At 44.9% G+C, this 27,116-nt stretch overlaps 1 protein-coding gene across 3 annotated transcripts in view; it reads right to left on the reverse strand.

The window, feature by feature from the left end:
• Positions 1 to 21: 21 nt before the first annotated feature.
• LOC115173332 (protein PRRC2A) overlaps positions 22 to 27,116 on the reverse strand; it is a 47,441-nt gene continuing 20,346 nt past the window's right edge. For 2 of the 3 annotated variants that reach the window (XM_029731319.1, XM_029731320.1), the window contains exons 8-16: positions 26,199 to 26,439; positions 21,801 to 21,924; positions 21,347 to 21,548; positions 21,097 to 21,195; positions 19,786 to 20,398; positions 11,745 to 12,004; positions 6,964 to 7,282; positions 6,462 to 6,684; positions 22 to 5,996 (exon numbers count right to left, since the gene is read on the reverse strand). In XM_029731319.1, the coding sequence (XP_029587179.1) occupies positions 2,936 to 5,996; positions 6,462 to 6,684; positions 6,964 to 7,282; positions 11,745 to 12,004; positions 19,786 to 20,398; positions 21,097 to 21,195; positions 21,347 to 21,548; positions 21,801 to 21,924; positions 26,199 to 26,439 (5,142 nt within the window). In that variant the 3' untranslated portion in view covers positions 22 to 2,935. The remainder of the gene's footprint in view (positions 5,997 to 6,461; positions 6,685 to 6,963; positions 7,283 to 11,744; positions 12,005 to 19,785; positions 20,399 to 21,096; positions 21,196 to 21,346; positions 21,549 to 21,800; positions 21,925 to 26,198; positions 26,440 to 27,116) is intronic. The other variant, XM_029731322.1, reaches the window with a different exon arrangement.

Here is a 27,116-nt window from a genome sequence, read left to right on the forward strand (position 1 = left end):
TAAACTCAAGACAAAACCAGATTTTCCATTAAAACAAAAGTTTATTCTCTGTAATTGTATTATAATAAGACACTTCTCTGCTTGTACATTGCTCCCTTGAACTTAAAAAATGGCAACATTTGTGGGAATGTAAGTTGGGGTAGACAAAAACGTTGATATATACACATGTATATATTGGTATGTTACGGTTCCATTAATAAACCATAAATTATAGAACAGCTTTAACCACTCCAGGTACCTTGGTAATGCTGTAAATATAGTACAATCTTTGAGGCTTTCAAGAATACACTATTGTTTTCTTTAAACATGGATACATACAATATGAGCACATCAATAGTAAGAGTTAAGGAAGGATGCAGGGCTCATAAGCCTGTGTTAAGTGTATGGCTACCAATGTTTTTTTTTCTTCTTCACGGGCAAGGCAAGCTGCACCCATGGATGTGGTAATGCTTAGTAGAAGTCAGTGGAAAATAAAATGTACCCACTTCATTTTTGCCTACCTTGGTGTATGGCAAAAATGGCATTATACCCAAGTAACTGATTATGTACTTAATTTGGATAAACATATACTTGAATGTATATACATAAATGTATAAGAAAGAACTGTAGAATTGTCTTAATATAGTTCTTAAAACTAAGTGTGGGCAAAGAAGGCAAAAGTGTTTGCCATCCACATGACCTCCCCCCCCAAAAGTATACAGACACCAGAAATGCATGCACACACAAATGCACTCAAACTCCCTACTCAAAACATCCCAAAGCTAATCTTAAAATGGTGGCTGTCAGTAAACAAACAAACCCCAACTTACAAGCAGTGAAAAATGTATGCAGATAAATAAAATAAAGTTATAATTTTATCCATTTCAACTTGGATGCCGCCCCCATCAAATTTTCAAAACAAGCTGTAAGCCATTTTGTGAATCTGTCAGTCTACATCAAAAGTTCTTAACCCATTTATTCCCTGTAACACTCTTAGAGAATAGTATTATACCTTGCAAATGTATTTGGACATTTGGGAAATCAGTGGTGTGACATCACCCTGGCCATTTTCCACCATAGTCCAAGATTCAGTTCAATTGAGCTATATAGTTGCCGCCGAGGTTTTGGAAAGGTTGTCTTGAAATAATGTACACTTTGAAAATACTTCCTCAATATGGAGCTCTTGCCAGCCCGACTTTTGTTACAGGGGTCTCTTCTACAGCACAGTGCAGTTGTATTTGAGTAGAGCGCCTTCCTACATTGAGTAGGACAGCATGAATATAGTAGTACAATACTCTGATGGCCAAACTTAGCACTCTGGAACCAGAGTACGACACCTGCTGCATAATGTAACAAATCTGTTCAATAAAAATACACCAACAAGTTCTTTATACTAATAGGAGTGGACTCATTTATCAATTGAAGAAAATAAAAAAATTCTAAAAGAAAATAGTCAAACGGTATCTTAAAATAAGAGCATATAACTTTATATTTCTTTCTCGCAACATGACTTGCATTTTCATTGAACAAATGTTTCCCTGACCAGAAGTTTCATGTGAAAGTATCTTGAGAAAAAAAATTGCCTCCACAGAAAATGTATTTGTTTTATTTTTATATAAAGCATTCAAGCTATTAATTCAGTGTTCTTAGGGTAAACAAACTTGATGAACAGGAGAATCTTTCTTCCGCAAAACGTCCTTTTTTGCAGTGTATATAACAGGGCTCTCCAACCCTGTTCCTGGAGCACTACTGTCCTGTAGAATTTCACACCAACCCTAATCTAGCACACACGTTTCTCAAAATTAGCTAGTTGATAAACTGAACCAGGTTAGTTACAACTGGGGTTGGAGCGAAAAACTACAGGAGGGTAGCTCTCCAGGAATAAGGTTGAGACCCTTGGTATAGAACGTCTGTAGCTTGTGAGAAGAGAATGCTACGTTGAGAGAACCTTTTATCTAACAGGAACAAAAGAGCAACAGAAAGTAATAAGAGCAGGTCAACAATAACAAAATCACACCGTCTAGTTCTGAACAAGCAGCAAAGACATTGATATTAGAGACAACAATCAATGTGAGGAGAGTGTGGATGGGTGAGCAGTAGTACTTCAACTGGCCTGTTGTGGCTGTCACAGTAATTAAAGAGATGTACTTGTTCGTCGGGAGATCAACAACTCAGAGGGAGGTGGGGGGTATTGTATAAAAAGTTATTTTAAAGACCTGCTTTGCAGAAGAAAAATACACACCCCTAACTTTTTAAGGGGGGGGGGCTGAAACAAAACTGACAAGAGGCAAAGAGGGGAAACAAAACAAAGTTAATTATTTTGTATAAATCTATGGTACAATTGTTCTCGTTAAAATAAGAACCTGCACCCCCCCACCCCACGTGGGAAAATATAATGCAGATAACTGCCCTACAGAATACCACCCCAGCCCAAAGCGTGGTAGAAATATACACAGGTACATAAATATAAAAATCTGCCTTCTCCTGGTTAGCCAATTTATCCAACATGTTTATCATGACATGTTTAACATATCATACTGCATACACACAAACTACTGCGCGTGATTGTGTATGTCTGTTATATGTCATATTGTGCTTGTAAATGCAAACACGTGTGTTGTTTTTTTAAAAATGTTTTCCGTCAAAAGGTGTGTGTTCAAAACGAACAAGCGTGTCTGCTGATCCTAAATCGGGGTGGAATTCTGAAGGGTGGTGGTGGGTACAACTGAAAAGGGGGGAGCAGAGTGACACTTTACAATAACGGACGGTAGATAGTAGATGGATGAAGAGCGAAAGAAGCCTAACGTGTGTACATTGTCTCCATAACTATGTATTGAACAATAATGTGCTAATATGTTAAGGGACGAGAACAGAGAGGCTGAAGGAACGACAGACAAAGGGATAAATAACAGTGGGGCGGGGTGGATGCATTTGAAATGTTTCCAGATCTTCCAATTCACTTCCTGTTTTTGGGGGAGGGCCAGTTTCCACGGCGCTCGCCGCGTTGGCCCCCTCCGTTTCCGGCTCCGCCTCCACCACCACTGGGCGGGCCCCGTGGGCCTCTTCCTTCTCTTCCCTCTCTTCCTCCAGCATTGACCCTCCTGTTCTGTCGCTCCATCCCGGGACGCTGGCTGGAGAAGCTTCTCTTGTTGGCCGCCTGCTCTTTCGCCGTCATCTCTCGCTCTCCGACCCCTCCTCCTCCCCCGCCTCCACCACCTCCTCTTCCGGGTGGGTGATGATGGTGATGGGAGGAATAGGACTTTCCCCCTCCTCCCTCCCTCTCCCGGAACTCAGTGAAGTCACTACTCTCGGAGGCGGTCTCCCACTCCTCATTGGCCTGATCGGAGTTTTGGTTGGAGAAGTCGGGGGATTTGGCACCCCCTGCTGGGTTGTGGTGATGCTGAGATTGGGCCTGGCCGGAGATGCCCTGGTTGTAGTGGTGGTGGTGGTGACTGTTTGCGTTAGCACTTCCAAGATGGCCACCGGTACTGTTGTTGCTGTTGTTGGTAGCCGTGGTAGCATTCGGGGCATCGCCGGTTATGGGCGCCGCGTTGGGAGTGCCGTCAGTGACATCCTGAACATAACTCTGTCCGGGCGAGGAGGGTCGTCCTCCTCTGATGATCCCGACTCCTCCGTTGATGCGAGCGGCGTTCTCTCGCTCCTTCAGCCGCCGGAAGCGTGGTGGCTTATCCTGTTGATGCTGGGAGCGCCCGTGGCGACGGCGTCTCGGAGGGCGCTCAAAGCCATCACGCGGGACGCGAGGGAAGCCACGCCCATCCGGCCCAGAGAGAGGGAGTGGAAGGGGCCCGCTGGAGTTGGTAGTGGGGTTAGCCATGGATTGCTGGATCCCAACTCCTCCGTTCTCTGTGGAGCCCTGTGGGGCTGGAGTAGGTGCAGCGGGGATAGACTGCGGAGGGGTTGCTCCTCCCTGATTCTGAGCTTGGCTTCCGTCCGCTGCCTTCTCCTTCTTCTCTCCACTGGTTCCACGACCCGTGTCTTTAGGTGCGGCCGACTGCATTGGGGCCTGATGCTTGCGGACCGAGGATGAGGACTTGGAGGCCCAGCCGTGAGGGTCGGGCCTAGATCCTGACCTGTGACCTCCAGCCATTCCTCCTCCTCCACCACCACTTTTATAGATACCTCCTCCCCCGCCACCTCCTCCCCCGCCACCTCCCCCCCTGCCCCTCCTGGAGGGCACACCTCTGGGGGTGAACACCCGGGCATGGGAGCCTCTGGGTGGGCCGGAGCCGCTACCGGTAACGTTATCTGTGCCGCTGCCGTTCTTGGTGCTGGACTTGCGGTCTTCTTTGTCCGACTGGGCTAGGTCGCTGGCGGCACTCTCGCTGCCCGTCTCTGACCCCCTCTGCCTCCTCCTCTTTGGGACCTCCTCATATTCAGAACCCTCGCTGCGGGTCTCGCTCTGATTACGGGCGCGCCCCGGGTTGGCCTGCGACCCCCCTCGGCCGCGCCTTCCCCCCAATGCCTCGTCGTAGCCTCCGCCGGATCGGTAGTCTCGGCTGCTCCTGCTGCCCGCTGCCCTGCCACGGCTAACGCTGCCACCCCCGGCCATGCCCGTGTAGGTGCCTCGGTAACCCCGGCCACGCCCGTAGAACTCGCCACCTCGCCCGACTCTGCTGCCACGGACCGGTACGCTGTGGTAGGACGCACCACCGCCCCTCTCGAAGGAACGCTCTCTGTCCCGCCTGTTAGAGGGGTGGCCGGAGTACCCTGATGAGGGGGTGGGGTTGACCCCATTTTTGGGCCCCTTACCCACTCCTCCTCGTTCGTTTGCTGCTCGATCCTTCCCTCCATTTCTGGGTTTAGGACCGGTCTGAGCTGGCTCTTCTTTACCAGACACTGCAGCGAAGCTCTGTGGGCCGGAGGATCCTTCCTGCTTGACTGATGAATGGCCTCCATCTTGTCTTTCGTCTTTGTCTTTTCCGAAGCCTCCGCTGGTCTTTTCTCCTCCCTCGCCCTCCCCTCCTCCCTCTCTCTTCAGCACAGGCCTCTTGATAGGCCCCGCCCTCTTGTTGGTGTTGCCGCCTCCCGATTGGCCACCGGCGGGTTTGTTGTGGTCAGACGCTGTTGGGTGATTGGATGAATCCTCCCCTCCGCGGGAGTTTCCACCCATTGCTCTCCTGTTGTGTGAGGAGGGGACCCCTGTGTTGCTGCTGCCAGGCCTTGGCCCCCACTGGGTCTCAGTCTTGTGTTCCCTCCCGCCTCGCTCCCTCTGGTTGGGCTTGGGGTCACGGTGGTGGTGCTGCTCCTGGCCCTGCCTCTGCTGCTGGGACTGAGGATGGGACTGCTGAGATGTCACAGAGGGCTGAGAGTGGCTGTGGACAGGGCCCATCTTATCCTGCTTCATGTCTCTGCTGCTTCCTGCTTCATGTCTCTGCCCGGTTTCTGTGTCGGCCTCGCGCTGAGGTGGGAGGTGATGCAGGACCGCCTTTCCACTGCCGTCCTCCCTGGATGAGGAAGAGGAGGATGAGCAGGAGGAGAGGGACGGCTGTTGGAGCAAGGGCGAGGGGTCACCCTTCTTCGGGGCTTCGCCTCCTCTCTCGCCGCGGCCATTCTCGGGCTTGTGGAGATGGAGGGGGAAGGGGGCTTGATGTTGTTGATGACCATGGTGTTGAGGGTGGTGGGAGTTGTTATTCTCCAGGGGGGAGAGGTCAGTGCGCCCGTTGCGGTCGTAGTGGGGGCGGGGGGCCCCCCAGATCTGGCCCTGTTGCTGGCCGCCCTTGTGGCCCTGGCCCTCATCCTGGTGGCTGAAGCCTCCGCCACTCCCCCTCTGTTGCTGTTGCTGGTGGGGGGCCATGCGGGAGCCCTGGTCGGGGAAGTTGCTGTAGTTGCCCCGGCCTCCCATGTAGGACTGGTGGTGGTGACTGCCTCCTCCCTGGCCCCCCACCTGAGTGCCCACAGGTGGTGGGGTCTGGTTGGAGGAGCCCAAGCCAGAGTTGGGCTGCTGGATGGGGCCTAGCCCTCCCTCTCGCAAACCACGGACTGGAGGGGTGTCACTCCTAAAATAAAGACCAGAGATTTTATAAAAGACACTTATGGAAACCGCATCCTGTACTTACAACACTGACTCAATTCAAATATTTATAATCTAATGTGATTTCAACTAATATATATTTTCCAATTCAATCAGCATTGTATGATCTGACAATTAAAGGGATACTTCAGGATTTGGGCAACGGGGCCCTTTATCTACTTCCCCAGAGTCAGATGAACTCAAGGATACCATTTTTGTGTCTCTGTGTCCAGTATTAATTTAGAGGTCGTTTCGCAAGCCAATGCTAACTAGCGTTAGCACAATGACTGGAAGTCTAACGCTAGTTCGCAATTGCGCTAGAGGTAGCTAGCAACTTCCTTTAAAAAGTAGGCAGAGAAATAGTTTCCACACATAAATCTGACTCTGGGGAAGTAGATTAGTAGTATCCCTTAAAATTATTGTGATTGACATTTGACCACCCCCATCTTACCTAGTCCCATTGCCACTGACATTGTCCTCTTCCAGAGCCTGCTTCTGTCTCAGTGGGGAACTCAGTCCCCTGCCTTCGCTGCCCGCGGGGAACACCTCGGGTCCCCAGGCCAGTTTGGGGTCCATAGGGGGCGTCCCACGGTGGGGGTGTCCCGGGTGCTGCTGCCTGTCAAAGTTGTCCGAACCAGAGCCCCCCGAATCGGAGCGCTCTCGTCCCATCATCCCTGCAACAGAGATGTGTCACGTTAGAAAAGTCACACACAATTATTCAAATTTTGGCTGAAAACCTGGTGCTATTTCTTATAGCATTTTAACTTTATTGCATTACCATAATCTCTATGGGCTAAATCCTACATTTAAATCTGGTTTGCACAAATCTGCCATTGACCTCAATAGAGGATTTACAATGTTTTGTTCCTTCACGAAACTAAGTTCCATGCAAATTCAGATTCAGCTCTATGACAATATGCCTACTCCTTAACCACACTACCATGAGTACCCACCTGCGTGTTGCATGTTGGCCGGATAGTAGTCCATGGGCCCTGGAGGGCGACCCTGCATCATCCGGGGGTCCATGTAGGGCATCATCATCCAGCGGGGGTCAAAGTTCATGGGCAGGGGGCCGCGGCCCATGGAGCCCTGCGGAGGGTACTGCAGGGTCCCAGACTGCTGCTGCTTGGGACCCTGGGTCTGAGGGGTGGCCCCTGGGCCCTGCTGCTGAGGTGACTGCTGAGGCTGCTGGGGCGGGAGCTGCTGCTGACTCTGTTGGGCTGCTTGGCTGTGCTGCTGCTGCCACTGCTGCTGCTGCTTCATCAGCTGCTCCTGAAGACACCAAGTGGGCGAGATATTATAATAAATAAATAAGCCGTTTAGGAGACCCTTTATCCAAAGTGGCTTAGTCACGCGTGTAGGGCTGGGACATATATCAAGTTAATTCAATTAATTAGAATGTATGTTTTAGCGCAAAAAATTCCAAATGCATGCATCGGGAGAATCAAATGATTTAGTTTTTCGATTTTATGAGCGTTTATGTTCGCTTGTTCTTATCTTGTCTTTTTGGTCTGATCTCCTTCGCTTTTTTTGTGCTGAGTGCACCTTCCCACTCAAACACATACACCAAGCCCCTCCCCCTGCCACTCGCAACAACAAAGATGAAAGATCACTTTTTCCTCTCTGACAACAAGCCGTTTCAACTCACCATTTGCATTTGCGGTTTGGTCCAACAGAATCGGTCATACTCTATGTACACTGAAACACATGGAGAAATTTTACTGTAATAGAGGAAAACGTAACCTTGTGTCTCAACTCCAAAAAATGACAAAGAGCAGAGCCTCGCGAGTGGCGCAGCGGTCTAAGGTACTGCATCACAGTGCTAGCGGCGTCACTACAGATCTTGGTTCGATAACGGGCTGTGTCGCAGCCAGCCGCAACCAGGAGACCCATGAAGTGGCACACAATTGGCCCAGCGTCGTCCGGATTAGGAGAGCGTTTGGCTGGCCAGGATGTCCTTGTCCCGTCGCACTCTAGCGACATCTGTGGCGGGCCGAGCGCATGCACACTGACACTGTAGCCAGGTGTACAATGTTTCTTCTGACACACTGGTGCGGCTGGCGTCCAGGTTAAGCAAGCATTGTGTCAAGAAGCAGTGCGGCTTGGCGGGGTCGTGTTTAGGAGGACGCATGGCTCTCAAGCTTCGAGTTCGAGCGGGAGTTGCTGCGATGGGACAAGACTAACTACCAATTGGATATCATGAAATTGCCGAGAAAAACCTGCAAAACATATTTTTTTATACAAACATTAATAAAACTACAAAAATAACTGAAATATCACATATACATAAGTATTCAGTCCCTTTGCTATGAGACTCGAAATTGAGCTCAGGTGCATCCTGTTTCCATTGATCATCCTTGAGATGTTTCTACAACTTGAAGTCCACCTGTGGTAAATTCAATTGATTGGACATTAAGTCCCACAGTTGGCAGTGCAAGTCAGAGCAAAAACCAAGCCATGAGGTCGAAGGAATTGTCCGTAGAGCTCCGAGACAGGATTGTGTCGAGGCACAGATCTGGGGAAGGGAACAAAACAATGTCTGCAGCATTGAAGGTCCCCAAGAACACAGTGGCCTCCATCATTCTTAAATGGAAGAAGTTTGGAACCACCAAGACTAACTAGATTTGGCCACCCGGCCAAACTGAGCAATCGGGGGAGAAGGGCCTTGGTCAGGGAGGAGACCAAGAACCCGATGGTCAATCTGACAGAGCTCTAGAGTTCCTCTGTGGAGACTAGAGAACCTTCCAGAAGAACAACAATCTCTGCAGCACTCCACCTATCAGGCCTTCACAGTAGAGATGCCAGACAAAAGCCACTCCTCAGTAAGAAGAACATGACAGCCCGCTTGGAGTTTGCCAAAAGGCACCTAAAGGACTCTGACCATGAGAAACAAGATTTCTCTGGTCTGATGAAACCAAGATTTAACTCTCTGGCCTGAATGCCAAGTGTCACGTCTGGAGGAAACGAGGCACTGCTTATCACCTGGCCAATACCATCCATACGGTGAAGCATGGTGGTGGCAGCATCATGCTGTGGGGATGTTTTTCAGCGGCAGGGACTGGGAGACCAGTCAGGATCGAGGCAAAGATGAACGGAGCAAAGTACAGAGAGATCCTTGATGAAGTCCTGAGTGCTCTGGAGCAGGTTTTCAGACTGGGGTGAAAGTTCACCTTCCAACAGGATAACGACCCTAAGTACACAGCCAAGAGAAAGCAGGAGTGGCTTCAGGAAAAGTCTCTGAATATCCTTGCGTGGCCCAGCCATAGCACGGAATTGAACCCAATCGAACATCTCTAGAGAGACGTAAAAATAGCTGAGCAGCGACGCTCCCCATCCAATCTGATAGAGCTTGTGAGGATCTGCAGAGAATGGGAGAAACTCCCCAAATACAGGTGTGCCAAGCTTGTAGCGTCATACCCAAAAACACTCGAGGCTGTAATCGCTGCCAAATGTACTTCAACAAAGTACTGAGTCTGAATACTTATGTAAATGTCATATTTTAGTTTTATATTTTTTTATTAATTCACGCAAAAAAATGTTTTGGTTTGTCATTATGAGGTAGTGTGTGTAGATTGATGATGGGGGAAAAAAACTATTACAGCCTTATTCTAAAATGGATTCAACGTAACAAAATGTGGAAAAAGTCAAGGGGTCTGAATACTTTCCGAATGCACTGTATATTGCTATTCATTATAATTGAAAAGGGAAAAAAACAAAAAAAAAGGTGTTATATCAGCACTCTTACTCAGACTGAATTCGAACACAGATTATTTTTGGCGTTTGTTGTATTGGGACAGCAGCGATAAAATGGAGCCACAAAAAGGTAGTGGTAAATTCCTCAAACTGGCACTCTGGGAAGGTTAAGCCAATCTGAAATGCAGCGTCAAGGACAGAACAACTACTCTGGTCCCACATTGATTTGGTTTGTATTGATCGGGGGTTCTTTTCTGGGACAATGAATGGAACGGTTTGCTTGCTTTGTTGAATGGAACTCCAATTTGGGATGTGAAAGGGACAATATATACCCCAAATCCGTCGATTTGACTAGGCTTCATCCCCCACGTGTATGTCTCGGCTCTTGTCTACGTCACATCAGGTTTAACAGATTTGATTTTATTAGGATTTCTTAGTCCAAATAGTCCTCATCTTCGATGAGTCCTTAAACTTTAAAATACAATTTACAAAGCAGACATGATACAATGACATATTGACATGTAAAGAAAAAGCATATTTACAAAAGTAAATAAGAAAGAGTAATTTTGCTGCACTGAAATCTAGAAATTATACACCCACAAACTTGCCATCATCCGTAGCACTAAGCCATTAACTTCATTGGGATAGGGGGCAGCATTGGGAAGTTTGGATGAAAAGCGTGCCCAGAGTAAACTGCCTGTTACTCAGGCCCAGAAGCTAGGATATGCATATAATTGGTAGATTTGGATAGAAAACACAAAAGTTTCCAAAACTGTTAAAATAATGTCTGTGAGTATAACAGAACTCGTATGGCAGGCAAAAACCTGAGAGAAATACAACCAGGAAGTGGGAATTCTAAAGTTTGTAGTTTTTTAAGTGAATGCCTATCCAGTATCTTGTGTCTGTGGGGTCAGATTGCACTTCCTAAGGCTTCCAGTAGATGTCAACAGTCTTCAGAAGTTGTTTCAGGCTTCTATTGTGAAAGGGGAGAGAATAAGACCACTCAGAGCAAGTGGCTCAGCTGAAAGCCATGAGTTGTTTATCGCACATGGCCGTGAGCGAGCCGTTCGTTCTCTTTCCTTTCTAATAAAAACGGTATTGTCCGGTTGAAATATTATTGAATATTTATGATAAAAAGATCCTAACGATTGTTTATAAACATCGTTTGACATGTTTCCACAAACTTAAATGGAACTTTTTTGACTTTTCGTCTGGATGTTGTCGAGCGCGCTTTGTGCCTTTGGATTACTGAACTAAACGCGCGAACGAAACGGAAGTATTTGGACATAAAGAGGGAATTTATTGAACAAAACAAACATTTATTGTGTAACATGGAGTCCTAGGAGTGCCACCAGATGAAGATCAAAGGTCAGCGATTCATTTAATCGCTATTTCTGACTTTTGTGAGTCCTCTCCTTGGCTGGAAAATGTCTATGATTATGTTAGGCGCTGTCCTAACATAATCGCATGGTGTGCTTTCGCCGTAAAGCCTTTTTGAATCGGACACTGTGGTTGGATTAATAACAAGAAGTTTATCTTTAAAATGGTGTATAATACTTGTATGTTTGAGGAATTTTAATTATGAGATTTCTGTTGTTTGAATTTGGCGCCATGCAATTTCACTGGCTGTTGTCGAGGCGGGACGCGTCCCACTAATCCCAGAGAGGTTAATTAGTCATGCCAACATATGCAGTGTTAGTAGAATGTATTTTGCAATAAGCATGCGGATTGGCTGTGATCAAATCATTATTTCCCATGTAGTCCCATATTTGTTTACTCACAATACCCTCTAATATCTTACTGAGTGAAGGGAGTAGACTGATTGGTCGACTATTGGCAGGCGTAAAGGGTTCGTTGTCTTTCTGGATTGGACACAGTTTAGCATGCTTCCATACATTTGGAAATTAACCCTTTTCCAGTGACCAATTAAATATGTATTTCAATCGAGCTGTGGAGGAGCAGAGCAAACCAAATGTAGTCCTTAAGATCATTACCCATAAATGTACATTTGGTAATGACTTCAATAGGTTATTAGACTGACCTGTTGCTGCCTCTGAAAGCGGGGAGGCAGGGACTTCTGGTACTTGGAGAAGCCCTGTCCGGGGAGGGCACTGGCTTGGCGACCTGCTCCTCCTCCCATGCCCTCTACCTTCATTGGGTCTACCACTCCTCCACCACCACCTCCTCCGCTGCGGACGTGAGCACTACCTAGGATCTCCTCCTTCCCTTCCCCAGGCACCAGGACCTCCAGAGGGGGCTGCTGCAGCTGGGGAGTGGGGGGCTGGGGATACACCTGGGCATCTGGATGGAGGAAGGGGAGAGAATACAGCAATGATATACCACTGGTTGTTGGAAGAGGTAAGCAGATGTGAACGAGCACAAGTAACATGCTATCAAATTTGAAGGAAGGTCAACAGAGGTACTACTGTGAATTTAAGATGCGATAAAATCAACAACTTCAAAGATGCACAACTGTTTGGCGAAATCCATATTAACCTTTTGTCTATGGCCCAAACAGACTTTGTTTTAGAGATATCCACATCAAACGGCTAACCAAGTTGAACTATGTAGACAACACCAGGTTGCCGTGTCAAAACTAAGGCTGTTACAGTGACCGTATTACCACCACACCGGCAGTCACGAGTCATGACCACAGTCAAATTCCACGTGACCGTTTAGTCACAGTAAATAGGCTTCTCCAAAACTGCCCTCTGGTGCCGCTGATAGTCATTAGTAGCCTACCAAATTTGCAAACCACCAGTCGTTAATGGCCTGGTACTCAGCACTCTATTGTCCCCCTCTAGTCACACTGACATCAATGCAAATGCATTTGAAAATAAAATCAAGCATTTCATGATGGCGCTGGAAGAAATGGCAGCTGTTTTACGGGTGCATAACCAATTGTGCTATTATGCGGGTTTTTTCTTTGCGTTATTTGTAACTTATTTTGTACATAATGTTTCTGCCACCGTATCTTACGGCAAAAAAGAGCTTCTGGATATCAGGACAGCGATCACTCACCTCGGATTAGACAAATACTTTTTATTCAACAAGCAGGAGGCACAGGCTATACTTCAGACACCCGACAAGGCCGACGTCCCCGTTATTGGCAAGAGAAGGAGACGCAGGTACAGAGGACACAGAGCAGGGTGCCTCGTAAGGATCCGGAGAAGGCGAGTGGGAAAGCTGCCTGTACGTTGGCAAGTAATACTGACAGTAAAATCATTGGACAATAAATTAGACCATGTACCATCACGAATATCCTACCAACGGGACATCAAAAACTAACATCTTATGTTTCACGGAATCGTGTCTGAATGATGTCATGGATATTCAGCTAGCGGGATACACGCTGCACCGGCTAGACAGAACAGCACACTCCAGTAAGACGAGGGGGGGCGGTCTATGCATATTTGTAAATAACATCTGGTGCACGAAATCGAAGGAAGTCTCTAGATTTTGCTTGCCTGAAGTAGAGTATATTGTGATAAATTGCAGGCCACACTACTTGCCTAGAGAGTTCTCAGCTATGCTTTTCGTGGCTGTTTATTTACCACCACAGACCGATGCTGGCACTAAGACCGCACTCAGTCAGCTGTATAAGGAAAAAAGCAAACAGGAAACCGCTCACCCAGAGGCGGTGCTCCTAGTGGCAAGGGAATTTAATGCAGGGAAACTAAAATCAGTTTTACCTAATTTCTATCAACATGCTAAATGCTCAACCAGAAGGAAAACAAATTCTAGATCACCTGTACTCCACAAACAGAGATGCAGACAAAGCTCTCCCTCGCCCTCCATTTGGTAAATCTGACCACAATCCTATCCTCCTGATTCCTGTGTACAAGCAAAAATTAAAGCAGGAGGCACCAGTGACTTGGTCAATAGAAAAGTGGTCAGATGAAGCAGATGCTAAACTACAGGACTGATTTGCTAGCACAGACTGGAACATGTTCCGGGATTCTTCCGAAGGCATTGAGGAGAACACCACATCAGTCACTGGCTTTATCAGTAAGTGTATCGAGGATGTCGTCCCCACAGTGACCGTACGTACATACTCTAAACAGAAGCCATGGATTACAGGCAACATCCACATTGAACTAAAGGTTAGAGCCGCCGCTTTCAAGGTGCGGGACTCTAACCCGGAAGCTTATAAGAAATCCTGCTATGCCCTCCGACGAACCATCAAACAGGCAAAGCTTCAATACAGGACTAAGATTGAATTGTACAACACCGGCTCTGACGCTCGTCTTATGTAGCAGGGCCCGCAAACTATTACAGACTACAAAGGGAAGAACAGCCTCGCGGCTTCTTATTGATACGAGCCTACCAGACAAGCTAAATCACTTCTATGCTCGCTTCGAGGCAAGCAACACTGAAGCATGCATGAGAGCATCAGCTGTTCCGGACAACTGTGTGAGCACGCTGTCCGTAGCTAATGTGAGTAAGACCTTTAAACAGGTCAACATTCACAAGGCCGTGGGGCCAGATAGATTACCAGCACGTGTGCTCCGGGCATGTGCTGACCAACTGGCAGGTGCCTTCACTGACGTTTTCAACATGTCCATGATTGAGTCTGTAATACCAATATGTTTCAAGCAGACCACCATAGTCCCTGTGCCCTAGAACACTAAGGTAACCTGCCTAAATGACTACAGACCCGTAGCACTCACATCCGTAGCCATGAAATGCTTTGAAAGGCTGGTAATGGCTCACATTGACACCATTATCGCAGAAACCCTAGACCCACTCCAATTTGCATACCGCCCAAACAGATCCACAGATGATGCACTCTCCACTGCACTCCACACTGCCCTTTCCAACCTGGAAAAAAGGAACACTTACGTGAGAATGCTCTTCATTGACTACAGCTCAGTGTTCCAACACCATAGTACCCTCAAAGCTCATCACTAAGCTAAGGATCCTGGGACTAAATACCTCCCTCTTCAACTGGATCCTGGACTTCCTGACGGGCCGCCCCAGGTGGTGAGGGTAGGTAGCAATACATCCACCACGCTGATCCTCAACACTGGAGCCCTTCATGGGTGTGTGCTCAGTCCCCTCCTGTACTCCCTGTTCACCCACGACTGCGTGGCCAGGCACGACTCAAACACCATCATTAAGTTTGCAGACGACACAACAGTGCCTGATCACCGACAACGACGAGACAGCCTGTAGGGAGGTCAGAGACCTGGCCGGGTGGTGCCAGAATAACAACCTATCCCTCAACATAATCAAGACAAAGGAGATGATTGTGGACTACAGGAAAAGGAGGACCGAGCACGCCCCCATTCTCATCGACGGTGCTGTAGTGGAGCAGGTTGAGAGCTTCAAGTTCCTTGGTGTCCACATCACCAACAAACACCAAGACAGCCATGAAGATGGCACGACAAAGCCTATTCCCCTTCAGGAAACGAAAAAGATTTGGCATGGGTCCTCAGATCCTCAAAAGGTTCTACAGCTGCAACATCGAGAGCATCCGGACTGGTTGCATCACTGCCTGATACGGCAACTGCTCGGCCTCCGACAGCAAGGCACGATAGAGGGTAGTGCGTACGGCCCAGCACATCACTGGGGCTAAACTGCCTACCATCCAGAACCTCTATACCAGGAGGTGTCAGAGTAAGGTCCTAAAAATTGTCTAAGACCCCAGCCACCCCTGTCATAGACTGTTCTCTCTACTACGGCATGGCAAGCGGTACCGGAGCGCCAAGTCCTGGACCAGTAGTTTTTCCCCCCAAGCCATAAGACTCCTGAACATGTAATCAAATGGCTACCCGGACTATTTGTATTGTGTCCCGCCCCCCAACCCCTCTTTTACGCTGCTGATACTCTCTGTTTATCATATATGCATAGTCACTATACATTCATGCACATATTACCTCAATTAGCCCGACTAACCGGTGCCCCCGCCACCCCTTCTTTTACACTACTGCTACTCTCTGTTTATCATATATGCATAATCACTTTAACCATACATACATGTACATACTACCTCAATTAGCTCGACTAACCGGTGCCTGTATATAGCCTCGCTACTGTTATTTTTCACTGCCTTTATTTCTTTACTTATTGCTCACCTAATATCTATTTTTTACTTAAAAATTGCACTGTTGGTTAGGGCCTAGAAGTAAGCATTTCACTGTAAGGTCTACACCTGTTGTATTCGGCGCATGTGACAAATAAACTTGAGAGCCCATAAGCCCATGTTGCGCAACATTTCTATGGCAATTGCATGAGAAAACTGTTTTGATGATGTCTATTTAAAAGAGGATACCATCAGCTTTCTATAGGCTAGGCCTACTACATGTATATTATTTAGTATATGTAAAGACAAGATTACATTTAGAATAGTCCGATGGGTGACTTGTGAATGATGCCAAGCATGTGCAGTCTATGACAAGAAACAGCGCATGACATGTTCATATCATAGTCACATGCATCAGGTAGCCTAGACCATAGGCCTACATGTTTTGATAAGGTTTGTATCACGACTATAATGCCCAAATAACGCTAAACATAGCCTATAGGCCTAGGCCCCCTGAAACACAGTTGGAGAGCACATAGCCTAGTGAAACATGTGTTCTTATAGGCCCAGTCACTGTGCAACTGTGTGTGAAAAAAAAAACATGTTCTGGCTGGCCACTATTTAAAAGAATATCCCAGCTTTCTGGTGCTGCTATATTATTTATTGCTCAACTCTTAAATGTAAGCACGTTAATCTGCTTTACAACCGGTGAAGCCGGCAGCGTGAGATTCAAGCGGAAGCTAATTTTCACCATAAAAATGCACCTTTATAATAAAGCATTCCATGCATCTGTAGATGTATTGAAGACAGCCTACTATTTGTAATGTGATGAATAGATTAGATAGTCACAATTTAGGCTAATAAAAAAAACTAAAAACTTGATCACTGCTCGCAAAAAAAGACGTTCAATGCATGGCTGAGCGCGTGTAGGGTAGGCCTAGGCTAATAGGCTATATCAGATTTCTTTGCACTGAAAAACGTTGGCCTTTTTATAAACACATTTAATGCTATTCTACTACACTTTATATGAATGGATACATTAGCACAATATTTTTTAACATGACAAATTACAGGGTAGCCTACTCTGCTGACACTTACAAACAGATCAATAAAAACGACATTGTCCATAGGCTGGTGCCAATAAGACAGGCAATACTATAGTTCTCTCAATTAAGTTGATCATTTTGATAACTAAAAGACAGATTACATCAATAACCATTTGCTTTCCTAACTATGATTTCCGCCATTGTATTTTGAAACATTGCGATATGCCTGGCTGGGCCTCTACTTTTCGATGGCAGTCGCAACTCAATCATGTACTTGGCATTTGCCGCGCTGCCTTTCCTTCTGACTGTAGGCAATGAGATTTAAAACAATCCACAAATCATTTTTGAAGAAGAAGCTAATGATCCTCTGTGGCCAAATAATTAGTAGCCGATTTTGAATGATTTTATTTATTTCTGTCAGTGGTGTAATGTGCTCAAGTAAAATTACTTTGAAGTACTACTTAAGTCGTTTTTTTAGGGTATCTGTGCTTTACTAGTTATAACTTTTACTTCGCTATGATCCTAAAGAAAATGTACTTTATTCCATACATGTTCCCTGACTCCCAAAAGTACTTTGAACGCTTAGCAGGACAAGAAAATGGTCCATTCACGTACTTATCAAGAGAACATACCTGGTCATCCCTACCGCCTCTGATCTGGCGGACTCACTTAACACACATGCTTAATTTGTAATGATGTCTGAGTGCTGGAGTGTGGTCCTGGCTATCGGTAAATAATGTTGTCTGGTTTGCTTAATATCAGGAATTATACATTTTTCATACTTTTACTTTTGATACTTAAAACCTGTTGGGGCTAGGGGGCAGTATTGAGAATTTTGAAAAAAATATGTGCCCATTTTTAACTGCCTCCTACACCAACTCAGAAGCTAGGATATGCATATTATTAACAGATTTGAATAGAAAACTCAATTTTCTAAAACTGTTTGAATGGTGTCTAAGTATAACAGAACTCATATGGCAGTCAAAACCCTGAGACAAATTCTGACAGGAAGTGGATACCTGATGTGTTGAATTACTTTTAAGCCTATGCCATTGAAACACACAGGGGCTTATTAATCATTGAGCACTTCCTACGCCATCCACTAGATGTCACCAGTCTTTACAAAGTGGTTTGAGTCTTCTACTGTGAAAACTGACCGAACAAGAGACTTGGAACGTTGGTCATAAGCGGATGGCCAATACTGCTCTGGCGCGCGAGTGCATGTTTGGGTACTCTCGTTCCAATACGTTTTAAAAGAGAATGCAATCGTCCGCCTTGAATATTATTGAAGTTCTGATTGAAAAAGGCCCTAATGATTTATGCTATACAACGTTTGACATGTTTGAACGAACGTAAATATTTTTTTTCCCCCTCTTTGATGAAGACAAGTCCGGCAGGCGTCGTTCATGTTTTTGAGTAGCCTACAGGACGCGCTAACAACACGGAGCTTTTTGGACATAAATTATGAGCTTTTTCGAACAAAACAACATTTGTTATGGACCTGGGATTCCTGGAAGTGCCTTCTGATGGAGATAATCAAAAGGTAAGGGATTATTTACATAGTATTTTTGATTTTAGATGTCTCCAAGATGGCGTCTAGTCTGTATCGCAAAGCCTATTTTTCTGGGCGCAGTGCTCAGATTATTGCAAAGTGTGATTTCCCAGTAAGGTTATTTTTAAATCTGGCAATGCGGTTGCGCTCACGAGATGTTAATCTATAATTCTTTGAATGACAATATAATATTTTACCATTGTTTTCGAATAGTAATTATTTAATTTGTTGTGCTGATTGACTGGCGGTATTGGAGGGAAAATATTTCCTCAACATCAACGCCATAGTAAAACACTGTTTTTGGATATAAATATGAACTTGATAGAACAAAAAATGCATGTATTGTCTAACATAATGTCCTAGGAGTGTCATCTGATGAAGATTGTCAAAGGTTAGTGCATAATTTTAGCTGGTTTTCTGCTTTTGGTGACGCCTGTCTTTGCATTGACAAAACATTACACACAGCTATTTTCAATGTACTGTCCTAACATAATCTAACTTTATGCTTTCGCCGTAAAGCCTTTTTGAAAACGGACAATTAATTGTTTTCAAATTTGGCACCCTTGATATTTCACCTGCTGTTGATAGGGTGTACCAGGGGTGGGAGCCCATAGAGGTTAAGTAGATTTTTGTAATTACATTTACTTTTGATATTTAAAACCAAAAACTTTGACTTTTACTCAAGTGGTATTTTACTCACTTTTACCTGAGTCATTTTCGATTAAGATATCTACGTGAAGACCAGATTGTGAATGAGAGACTGATGAAGTGTATGCAGCCTGCGCAAGAAACAGAGCAGAGCTCATGTATTTCATGAGACTTTTTTCAAATCATCATTAGTCGCATCATGTAGCCTTCGTACGTATATAAAAATCTAAAAACATGTAGTGTAACGTTTGAATCACAATTAAAGTTGCATAAATAACTCTAAATTAAGCATATATAAGGTCCTGTTTCTTTGTTTACCACTCACAGAATAACCGCATGTGCGCACTTCTTCGGAAATCATTTGGTGAAAATATCCGTTCTGTTTTATTCAACTATGTTCAATTGTATTTTTCTTACTATAAAATAATGCCACAGGAATTATAAGAAAATCTTGTCTGCTAAATGAACGAGTGTAGATCAGGGCCTAACATAAGAACGACTCAGAATATGCTATTATGTTCTTCTGAAATAGGCTCGATTTTTTTTCTTGTCATGTTTCTTTAGACCTGCCTAAAATAAATAATGGATTTATTGTGATGGTGTAGGCTATATTAAATTAATTTATTTGACTTTAAAATATAGATGTTCCAAAAGCTCTGTATCATTGGCTTGTAGGCTATGCATGGAAGCCAGGAGATGCTAAACATGTTTAAGTTAATCAACGGTCAATTACCGGAGGCCGGCAGTTATTTGCATGGCAATCACCGGCTGACAAAATTTAATGACTGCCACAGCCCTATTCAAAACTCACCAGTAATGGAGTCATAGCTGCTGTTGCTATTGGCCCTCTGTCTGTCGGTGGGACTGGGCCCTGGCACTAGGTCCCTGGTCAAAGCCTGGGCAGCCAGGACAACCAGGGGGGGCTCGTCATGGTCCACGCAGGGGGAAGGGGGCTGGCTGATGTTAGGGGAGGAAGCCGAGGCCGATAGGGTAGGGCTGGGGCTTCCGGCCGTGGCGGAGTTGCCGTCCAGACTGGGGGGCTTGGAGCCTCCGCTGCTCCCACCACCACCCTGCTGCTGGGCCTTCTCATCCAGCCTCTTCAGCTTCTCAGCACAGGCTGCGCGCCGCTCTTCCTCCATCCTTCTCTCCTCCTCCTCGCGGCGCCGGCGGGCACGTTCTACGGCGGCTGAGATCTCCGAGGAGGACTGCTTCCTGCGCTGGCGCCACGTCTCGTCCTCGTCTTCGCCAGGGGGCGGGGCTAGCAGACTAGCTGTCTGAGGTGGAGGGGTGGGTCCTCCGGGGACGGGGGAAGTAGCCTGCTGCTGTTGGAGCTGCGGGGAGGGGGCGGGCTTCCCGGGGGCCAGGGAGGCACAGACAGTTCCGGGGGCTACCACCGGGCCGGACTGATTAGGAGAGTTGCGGTCCTGGGAGAGGAGAAATGGAATGAGGACACACACACGGCCACAATCTTGGCTGCATTATGAAAATAAAACTTCCCTAAGATGGTATGAATAACTCAAATGAATAACTGAACCGCAAAAAAGTGTGTGAAAATGCTGTGCGGATATATACTGAGTATACAAAACATTAGGAACACCTTCCTAATATTGAGTTGCCCCCCCCCTTGGCCCTCAGAACACTCAATTCGTTGGTGCATGGACTCTATAAGGTATTGAAAGCCTTCCACAGGGATGCTGGCCCATGTTGACGCCGATGCTTGTGTCAAGTTGGCTGGATGTCCTTTCAGAGGTGGACCCTTATTGATAAACATGGGAAACTGTTGATCGTGAAAAACCCAGCAGCGTTGCAGTTCTTGACACAAACCGGTGTGCCTGGCAACTACTACCATACCCCGCTCAAAGGCACTTAAATATGTTTTTCCCATTCACACACATACACAATCCATGTCTCAATTGTCTCAAGGCTTAAAAATTATTTTTTAACCCGTCGCCTCCCTTTCATCTACACAGACTGAAGTGGATTTAACAAGGAACATCAATAAACGATCATAGCGTTCACCTGGATTCACCTGTCGGTCTCATGGAAAGAGCAGGTGTTCTTAATGTTTTGTATACTCAGTGTATATACACGAGGCCCTCTCTCTCCCCAGGTAGGCAGATACCTGTCGGTAGTAGGAATAAGGCCCCTGTCCCTGGTGGAGGAGAGGCCCAGGTGGGGGGGAGGGCTGCTCCCGGGGGCCACCCAGTCCAGACCTACGCCCCTGTAGTGTACAGGCAGTCACAGGTTACAGTTAGCCATTACGCTAATATCCACGTCCTCAAAGCAATCCTGCTTTTTACTATAAAATGGTCACTGTTCACTTCGCATATTATCCCTGAGCTGCCTCTGAACGCCTACTAGACTAGCCGTACCTGGTAGGTGGCGGGGGCAATTTGCCCCCCCCAGCCGCTGTTGCACCCCTCAGCCCATCCTGGATTGCTTGAGGGGGGTGGGGGGCCATCGTGGTCGGCATTGGAGGGAGGGGTGCAGCTGGTGTCCCTGTCCCCTCCGCTGTCAGAGGCTCGGGAGCGCTGGACCACCTGAAGGGGACCTTGTTGAGACCTCTGTATCTCCCTGGGGAAGGAAATAAGAGATGACACGTGTGTCACGTCAAAAGCAATTCCACATGCAACAACTCATTTCATGAATTCGTTATTTTCTGGCTCCTTCATTTATTCATTCAGAAACCATTTATGTGGGTGTCTCGGTCTAGATGGCACAAAGGAGGATTGCGAGCAGAGAACAGTACAAAAAGTTTGAAACGGTCAAACTGTATTTCCCACACCATGTCTTTCTGTTATGTTGGGCAGCTACTGTGGGACATACCGTGGGCCGTTCTTGCTCTCGCTTCTTTCCCTCCTCTCGGGTCTCTCGTTCCTCTCCTCATCTTCTTCTCCTTCATCGTCGCTGAACTTTAACTTGGCTGAGTAGTCGATCTCCTCATGTGCCCCTGTTTGACAGACCAAATGGTTCAGAGTAGAAGCACAATGGAACGCATTGGTACCGCTGACATCCTCAACCATTTTTAGGGGGGTAGATCAGATTTAATATTGCAGATAAATTGTGGCTTCTATCAATGTAATTTTCTGCACAATTTCCAATCCCCCATATATATTTATTAATTTCCCCTAATACGACCACCCCTCCCCTAATTGGAGTAAACTAACGGACACTTAGGCTTTTACTTCCTGCTTATACATTTCACGTACACAGTATATTTTACATGAGTTATTTATTTTTTACCCCACCCTTCAGCTACCCTCAACTAGGGCTGGGCGATATGACGATATATATCGTGTGACGATAGAGATAATATGAAACGATAGAAAAAAGTAACGTTTATTTCGTTGTGTCGCAAATCACACTCTTTACGGCAATATGTTTCGTCAATTGGACGCTTTGCGGTCTTCCACACGTGTAGTGTGGAAGGAAATTAGCAACAAACAAACATGGAGGAGCGTGAACGTGACAGAGCACGGAGACACAGAGCTCGTACCTAAAAGACGGGCCACTTCGGTAGCATGGACGTGGTTTGGGTATGAAAAGTCTGACACGGAGCAGAAAACCACCCTCTACAAAATATGCCGCCGGCCGGTCCAGATAACATGCTCAAACACCACTAACCTCTTTTACCAACTATGCAAGAATCATGTGAAACAGTACGGAGAGTCTATGGATGAGACCAAAAAAAGTTGTTTGCAGCACTTTGCTTGAAGGAGTGTTTTGTTTACTCGTTATATTTTATATTTATTTGTGAGCCTTAATTTGCTGCTATAGTTTAAACTTGAAAGTGTTCCATGTTTACATTTGGTATTTTATAAACCAATATTTGTTAGGCCTGTATTAATTTGTTTGCTGCTACAATTCGAACAGTTATACTATTAAAGAGTATTATTTATGTTTGGTTTGGATATTTTAGACCATATTCACATTTTAGGCCTATTTATTTTGATTGCAACTATAGTTGAAGTGTTTTCTATTTACCTCTGTAGATTTTATACATTCATATTTTGTTACATGCTTAATTGAAAATTTGCACAAAGGTTCTCAATAAAAGGAGAAATCAAATATGAGTAAGTACCTTTATTTGTTGAGTATAATTCGAAATACAATAAGAATTAGGCCTTTACATGTGGTCATTTTATATAAACTATTTATTTATTGAATTAACAGAAAGTGTTATATAAAATTACCTATATCGGTTATGAGATTTCTCATAACGCCCAGCCCTACCCTCAACCCCTCTCATCTATCTCTGAAAACCATCTAGTTTTGATTTCTAATTGCGAGATATTTTTAAACTGTGCTGTTTCACAAAAGTTCTGAACCTTTATTCTCATAGCTTCTACAGCGAATTATATTATTGATCGATTGACTATTACTTTTCAAATCCCCCAGCAGTGCAATTTGCAAAGTTAAATCCAGGTAAATGTTGCAATTCCTGAACCTGTGACCAAAAACAAGCTACATAAAGGCAGTACCAAAACAAGTGATCTAATGATCCCATCTCTTTGCAGCAAAATCTGCAGAGCAGGGATGGTTTTGTCCCCCATATAATGAAATTCTACCAATAGAATGTTGTCTACTAATTTAAATTGAAAAACTAGGTTTTGAAACCGGTGTCATTTTATGTATCACTTCATAAACCATGTGCCATGGAATCGGTACATCGAAAATCTCTTCCCAACTACTTTGCTACCTGTATGGCACAGCTGTAAAAATGTTGGTCCTTATATTAAAATGGTATTCTTTATCACCATTTTTTTTATTAATGCAGGGCTGACAGAAAAGTTCCTTACCTTCGCCCCCTTCCACATGCCTCCATTTTTGTGGTAATACTGCAATGAGTTGGTTGTAATTTTGGATAGAGCAAACATGTCCATATATTTTTGTTAACTGCATGTGTGACATAGGACTGGTGGAGTCATAATTTACAAAGATACCGTTTTTAAAGATTTTTTTTTTTTATCAATTAGTATATTTCAGTTTAACCGTAACATTTGTTCTGTCTTTTCTGGTGGACTAAAGTGAAATTGCAACCAGATTTCTATTTTTAGTCAAACATATCTGTTTGGGCTTCTTGAAGTCAACTTGGTCTACAAATGATTTGTAATTAGGTTCCAACCATCCGCTCAAGAAAAAAATAGTACCGTAGCTGAAACTAGTTGATGATCCCCTGCTTTAGTGAGGTCCACCAATGCTTTAATATTTAATCATTTCTGCCCTCCAAATTCTTATTCATTATATAAATAGGAATGTTTAATTTTACCTGGCTTGCTGTTCCAAATAAAGTGGAATATTTTTTGCTCATATAATTTTAAAAACAGGTCGTTATGTGTGAGCAGGACCATAAGTACACTGAAGAAAAATATAAACGCAACATGTAAATTGTTGGTCCCATGTTTCATTTACTGAAATAAAATATGGCAGAAATTTTCCACACACAAAAAGCTTCTCTCAATGTTGAGGCCAATTTTTTTTTGTCCCTGTTAGTGTTCATTTCTCCTTGCCAAGAGAATCTATCCACCTGACAGGTGTGGCATATCAAAAAGCTGATTAAACAGCATGATCACTAAAACTGGTGCACCTTGTGCCGTTATGGTATGGGCAGGCATAAGCTACGGACAACGAACAAATTAAATTTATCGATGGCAATTTGAATGTACAGAGATAGCGTGACAAGATCCTGAGGCCCATTGTCGTGACAATAATCCGCCACCAACACCTCATGTTTCAGCAAGATAATGCATGGCCCCATGTCACAAGGATCTATACACAATTCCTGGAAGCTGAAAATGTCAGTTCTTCCATGGCCTGCATACTCACCAGACATGTCACCCATTGAGCATGTTTGGGATGCTCTTAATCGACATGCACGACAGTGTGTTCCAGTTCGTGCCAATTTCCAGCAACTTCACACAGCCATTGAAGAGGAGTGGAACAACATTCCACAGGCCACAATTAGATGTCACACTGCATGAGGCAAATGGTGGTCACACCAGATACTGACTGGTTTTCTGATCCATAGCCCTACCTTTTTTTAAGGTATCTGTAACCAACAGATGCATATCTGTTTTCCCAGTCATGTGGAATCCATAGATTAGGGCCTAGTGAATTAATTTAAATGATTTTCTTATATAAACTTTGAAATTGTTGCATGTTGCGTTTAAATTTAAACTTGGATGTGACCAGTTAACCTGTTTAGGATAGGGGGCAGTATTTTCACAGCCGGATAAAAAACGTACCCGATTTAATCTGGTTATTACTCCTGCCCAGAAACTAGAATATGCATATAATTATTTTATTTGGATAGAAAACACCCTAAAGTTTCTAAAACTGTTTGAATGGTGTCTGTGAGTATAACATAACTCATATGGCAGGCCAAAACCTGAGAAGATTCTATATGGGAAGTGCCCTGTCTGACCATTTCTTGTCCTTCTACAGCCTCTATCAAAAATAGAGGATCTCTGCTGTAACGTGACATTTTCTAAGGCTCCCATAGGCTCTCAGAAGGCGCCAGAACGTCGAATGATGACTCTGCAGTCCCTGGGTGAAAAACAGTAGGGCTTTTGGAAAGTGGTCGTTCTGAGAAAAATGACACGGGCGCGCGCGTGCATGTGAAGACTACTCCATTTTCTATTTTCAGTGTTTGAACGAAAACAAGGTCTCCCGGTCGGAATATTATCGCTATTTGACGAGAAAAATCGCACAAAAATTGATTTTAAACAGCATTTGACATGCTTCGAAGTACGGTAATGGAATATTTTGAATTTTTTTGTCACGATATGCGCCGGCGCATCACCCTTTGGATAGTGTCTTGAACGCAAGAACAAAACGCAGCTATTTGGATATAACTATGGATTATTTGGAACCAAAACAACATTGGGTGTTGAAGTAGAAGTCCTGGGAGTGAATTCTGACGAAGAACAGCTCAATTGGCTTCTTTTGCCAAACAAAGTATTCTTTGCGATTACGGTGGAGAAATAAAAAGCTGTGTCACAATGTGTAATTTTCAAACATTATTAATCATAATGCTTTCATAAAGTGCTACCCAGTTATAATTTTCCCATCTTGTTTAAGGAAGGTTCTCATATCAATTGAACAGTGTACCTGCATTCTTCATGTGATGATTTTTAAACTTGCCACTGCTCTCTGAGCAGTATAATCAATAAATATAAGTGTTCATGAATCCTGACATCTCCCCTCTCTCTCGCTCTCTCTCACCTGCCCAGCCCTCATCTCCGTCCTGGTGGTCTAGTTCGTCTAGCTCCTTCAGGTCATCCTGCTTCAGGATGGAGGGTCGCTTCACCATCTCTCCTCCCCCGCCACGGGGACCGCCCTGGGGACGCCCGCGACCGTCCTGACCCTGCTGGCGAAACCTGGGAGGGGCCTCACCAGGCGGAGGGTACCCATAGGGCCCCTGGGGGCCGTAGGGAGGCGGGAAGGGTAGGTAGGGAGGGTACATCTGAGAGACACAGAGAGAGAGCGATCCTGCTTAAGAGAGATACACAAAAGCAGTGGTGCAAAAAAAGTTCAGATTGACAATAGACTGCTGCTACACAGGTAGCTAACAGGCTGAGAGCCCATCTGTGTGTACCTGTAACAGTGTGATGTTCTAACACCTTAATATACAATGGAAAACTTCGCTAACGAGATACCCACTGATGTACAGAAACACCTAATTAATATGACAGTATTGTCAAGACTTTGTTCCAAAACCAACAAAGCAAAAAAAACAGGATGGAAACACATAGAACTTAAGTTTTTTATTTGGTACATGACACGTTATACGACAAAGTGCTTTTAAAGTAATCACACACGCTTTATATTCGCAACAAGCCAGTTTGATGGAAACACAGCTGCCGGTAAAGTGTGCATATATTGTGTGTGAATATTAAGAACAGCCGTTTTCGCTTGAAAATCTTTTACAAATGGATGAAAAACTAGCTACTGAGATAATACAGGGTCCTCAAAGTATTCATACCCCTTGAATTATTCCACATTTTGTCTTATAGCCTGAATAAAAAAATATAAAAAAATGTATTTTTTCCTCCTCTCACCCATCTACACACAATACCCTATATAGTGAGGAAAAAATGAATTTTTTGCAAATTTATTGAAAATGAAATACAGAATTATCTA

The sequence above is a fragment of the Salmo trutta genome, chromosome 34 (assembly GCF_901001165.1).
Source record: "Salmo trutta chromosome 34, fSalTru1.1, whole genome shotgun sequence".
NCBI classification, from domain to species: Eukaryota; Metazoa; Chordata; class Actinopteri; order Salmoniformes; family Salmonidae; genus Salmo; species Salmo trutta.